Genomic DNA, 3,130 nt, shown 5'->3' with positions numbered 1-3,130 from the left:
GCCCGGGGGAGCGGCAGGAGCCGACGCTCTGCTGCCAAGCCCCCCGCCTCACACCTCCACCCCGAAGGCTTCGCGGGGCGCTGCACACTCGTAGAGCTCTGCTGCGCCGTGGTTAACCAGGATGTTCACAGCTGACTTCAACAACTGCACCTCGAGTTCATCAGCAACTAAACCACCCACTTCCGAGGGCTGCGCCACCAGCCCAGCCATGGGCCAACCACCTCAAACTTTGGTCAGCAAATGCTGACTCCCCTTCCAGACAGATGAGAGGTGTGTGTTCACCGGAGGGACCAGTAAAACCTCCAGAGCTATGAGAATGTTCCAGCTCAAATGTTCGGATGGTGCAAAGTCAATCACACGTATTCAGCAACAGCGGCAGAACATGTCAGTGCTTCGTGGCACAAGACACCAGTCAGTTCGAAGGCCAGATTTACACAGGAAGGAAGAATTCAATATGTGAAAAGGAATGACAGTGGAATTCAAAATTTCAGATTTAGATTAAAACAGGAATGATTTAACTTCTATGTTTTAGTTCAAAGTACTATCAGAACAGTGCCTAGATGTGAAGGAAGGCTTCTGAAGCCCTCTTAAGAGAAAACTCTTATACTGTTTTTCAGACATGGAAATGTTTAACTGTAAATAGAGCACACAGTCCTGAGAGAGCAGCGACAGCATCAGCTGAATGCCTAAGATCAGCCCATGCAAAACCGAGGCAGAGCAATTCCTGCAGACACCACCGGCCAGAGACAAGGGTATTTCAAGGACAATTAATTTATCACAATGTTTAAATAACAAAGGAGTGAAAAAAGAATGTTTTTTTTTTCTCCCTCATTTACTTCTTTTGAACATTAAGACTTCACGAAGGTTTTCAAGAAGGCTGGCATGAAGCATCGGTACCCACGCACTGCCAGGGTAAGGGACAGTCCGTGTTTATATGCTGTGCCTGCACAAAGCAGGTCATTATCATGAATGTTAACGAGCAGCAGCCCTCTGAGATCAGCTGCAGCTCTTTGTAGCAGCTTGGCACCAGGCTGCGTACGCAGGAATTCACCTTTCAGCACCCGCAGCCCTGCGAGAACAGGAGACTTTGCTCCTGCGCAGGCGGATCCGCTTCTGGAGAGCACAGCGAGGGCCAGGCTCCGCAGCACCTCGCGGTCAGCAACTGCACGGGGGGAGCCTGATGTGAAGTGCCCTGCAGCCGACGGGACTGCCGATGGCTTGGTTAGCTTCTGACGCGGTTAATTGGCTATCTGCTACACGCAATGTGAAAGGAAGCAGCAGAACCTAAGGGCATGGGAGCGTCAGACAGAACAAACTGACTTGGCGTTAACGCGTTCGACGCAGAAAGACACTGAAGTCTGAGATGTAAATCGTGACGACCAGCTCCGGTCTAACACGCACGTCTCTCCTGTCATTAAAATTTAGGAGAGTGCTTGTCTAGATCGACACCAAACCTCGTATCTGGGCAGATTTAAACCTCAGCTTGGTAAAGTCGGTAGTGTTGGGAAAAACAGCAACCCAGTACGAAACAACTACTGTTATGGAATGAGACCAGGAACTGAGGGAGGGGTATGAAGCCCACAGCAGATGCAGAACATCGTTCGATGGAGTTAAAACCCCGCTGCGAGCTCCTGAGAGGAACAGCGGCCCCTTTACGTTACCTCCACTGAAATCTCCTTGGGGGCCATGGGCCACTGGTGCTCATACTTGTCCTTCACGGTTTGCTCGCTGTTGGCAGTCGGTGCCGAGTTCTCAGGCCGTACTCCATGGCTCGTTTTGCCCACCAGATTCTGCACTGACTTCACCATATTCTTTAGATCCTCCGGGTAGGGAGTGGGATAACGTTTCAGATTGATTTCAACCTGAACATTCACAAAAAGAATTAAAGCACAAATACACAATGAAAACGGCACGTTAGCTAACGCCACGGTCACAGCGCTATGGCTAAGGGCAAATCCTCCAGTTTTAACGACCCTGTGAGAGACAATGCATTCCATAAAGCTGCCTGCATGGATTTTTGGACTGACATTTGCTCCCTCTCGGTTACACTATGTCAACCTGTAACGGAATTGCGGCGATGTAAGATAAGGGATGGGAATGGTTCCCTATACGCCTGTCTTTTACCCTGGGAGAGCGCTGTATTTTAATCCTCCACTCCGCTTCGGAGTGCTGACATATTAAATCTCACCTTTTCGACACAATCCTGGTGTAAATGCAGAATTAATTTAGCTGTGTTCAGTGACAAATTTTGTCTGCTGAACGTGACGCCACATCACGAGCATAGCGGCAGGTCCACTGCCGAGTGCACGGAACAGCCCCCGCACGTTGAACACAGAAGGTGCTGGCTGTGCCTGCCTCCCTCTTTGGGTCCGAATTTGGGGTGGAAACTCAAAAAAATTCTTCAACGGAGTGAAACGACCACTCCCAGAGCAAGCGGTGAGTGTCAGGATAACTGTTCCTGATTATGGGGCCGTAAGTTTATAATTACTCCACATTTACTATGTGATGTTTGGAAGCCTTTACCACACAGGAGTGTTTACCTCCTGGTGAACGTGAGGCAGGTGAAGGGAGTTTCCCTTTAGAGCTGCTGGATTTTAAATTCCTAACGAGTCAGAAAAAATGTGATTTTGGGTGCAAATGAATATGGTTTGTTGATAGGTGCATTTTAGAATCAAAAGCGTGATCGATTTGGAAAATAAAACTCTATGAAATACAAGCATACAGTTCTGAATTAAAAGAGAATAAACATTACGGATAATCGATTCTGACACAACTTTTACATAAAACGTTAAAATGTACCACTATGAATTTCAACAGAAAAAAATCCATCAAGCCTGTAAAGCACTAGTAAAGCTCTGGTCGATTTACGGTTGAGAGAAATCCTATTTAGATGTGGCCTCATTAGGCAACTGCTTCTTCCCAAACTTCAGACCATGATTTAAGTGTCGGGTCTACAGACAGAGCCAAAAGTCAAGTCTTGGAGCAGAGCGGGTGGTCAAGCCCGGGGCAGTGGCGGCATCCCCATCCCTGGAGGGCTTTCCCAGCATGTGGTGGTTGGACATTAATTCCAAGTCTCCCAACAATTTGGGTTGGTTTTGTCTTTGTGACAAAGCCCCTCTCGCAGCAGCAG

The 3,130-nt window shown here is 48.2% G+C and overlaps 1 protein-coding gene across 1 annotated transcript in view; it reads right to left on the bottom strand.

Moving 5' to 3' along the window:
* The window catches only part of LRRC7 (leucine rich repeat containing 7), a 69,148-nt gene that overhangs the window by 25,205 nt on the left and 40,813 nt on the right, over positions 1-3,130 (bottom strand). Inside the window, exon 15 of the mRNA XM_010146367.1 lies at positions 1,662-1,862. Within this exon, the coding sequence (XP_010144669.1) occupies positions 1,662-1,862 (201 nt within the window). The remainder of the gene's footprint in view (positions 1-1,661; positions 1,863-3,130) is intronic.

This window comes from Buceros rhinoceros, unplaced genomic scaffold (assembly GCF_000710305.1).
Source record: "Buceros rhinoceros silvestris isolate BGI_N320 unplaced genomic scaffold, ASM71030v1 scaffold27050, whole genome shotgun sequence".
Lineage (NCBI taxonomy): Eukaryota > Metazoa > Chordata > Aves > Bucerotiformes > Bucerotidae > Buceros > Buceros rhinoceros.
The sequence above is the reverse complement of the archived record's forward strand: the minus strand, read 5'-3'. Positions and strand labels throughout refer to the sequence as shown.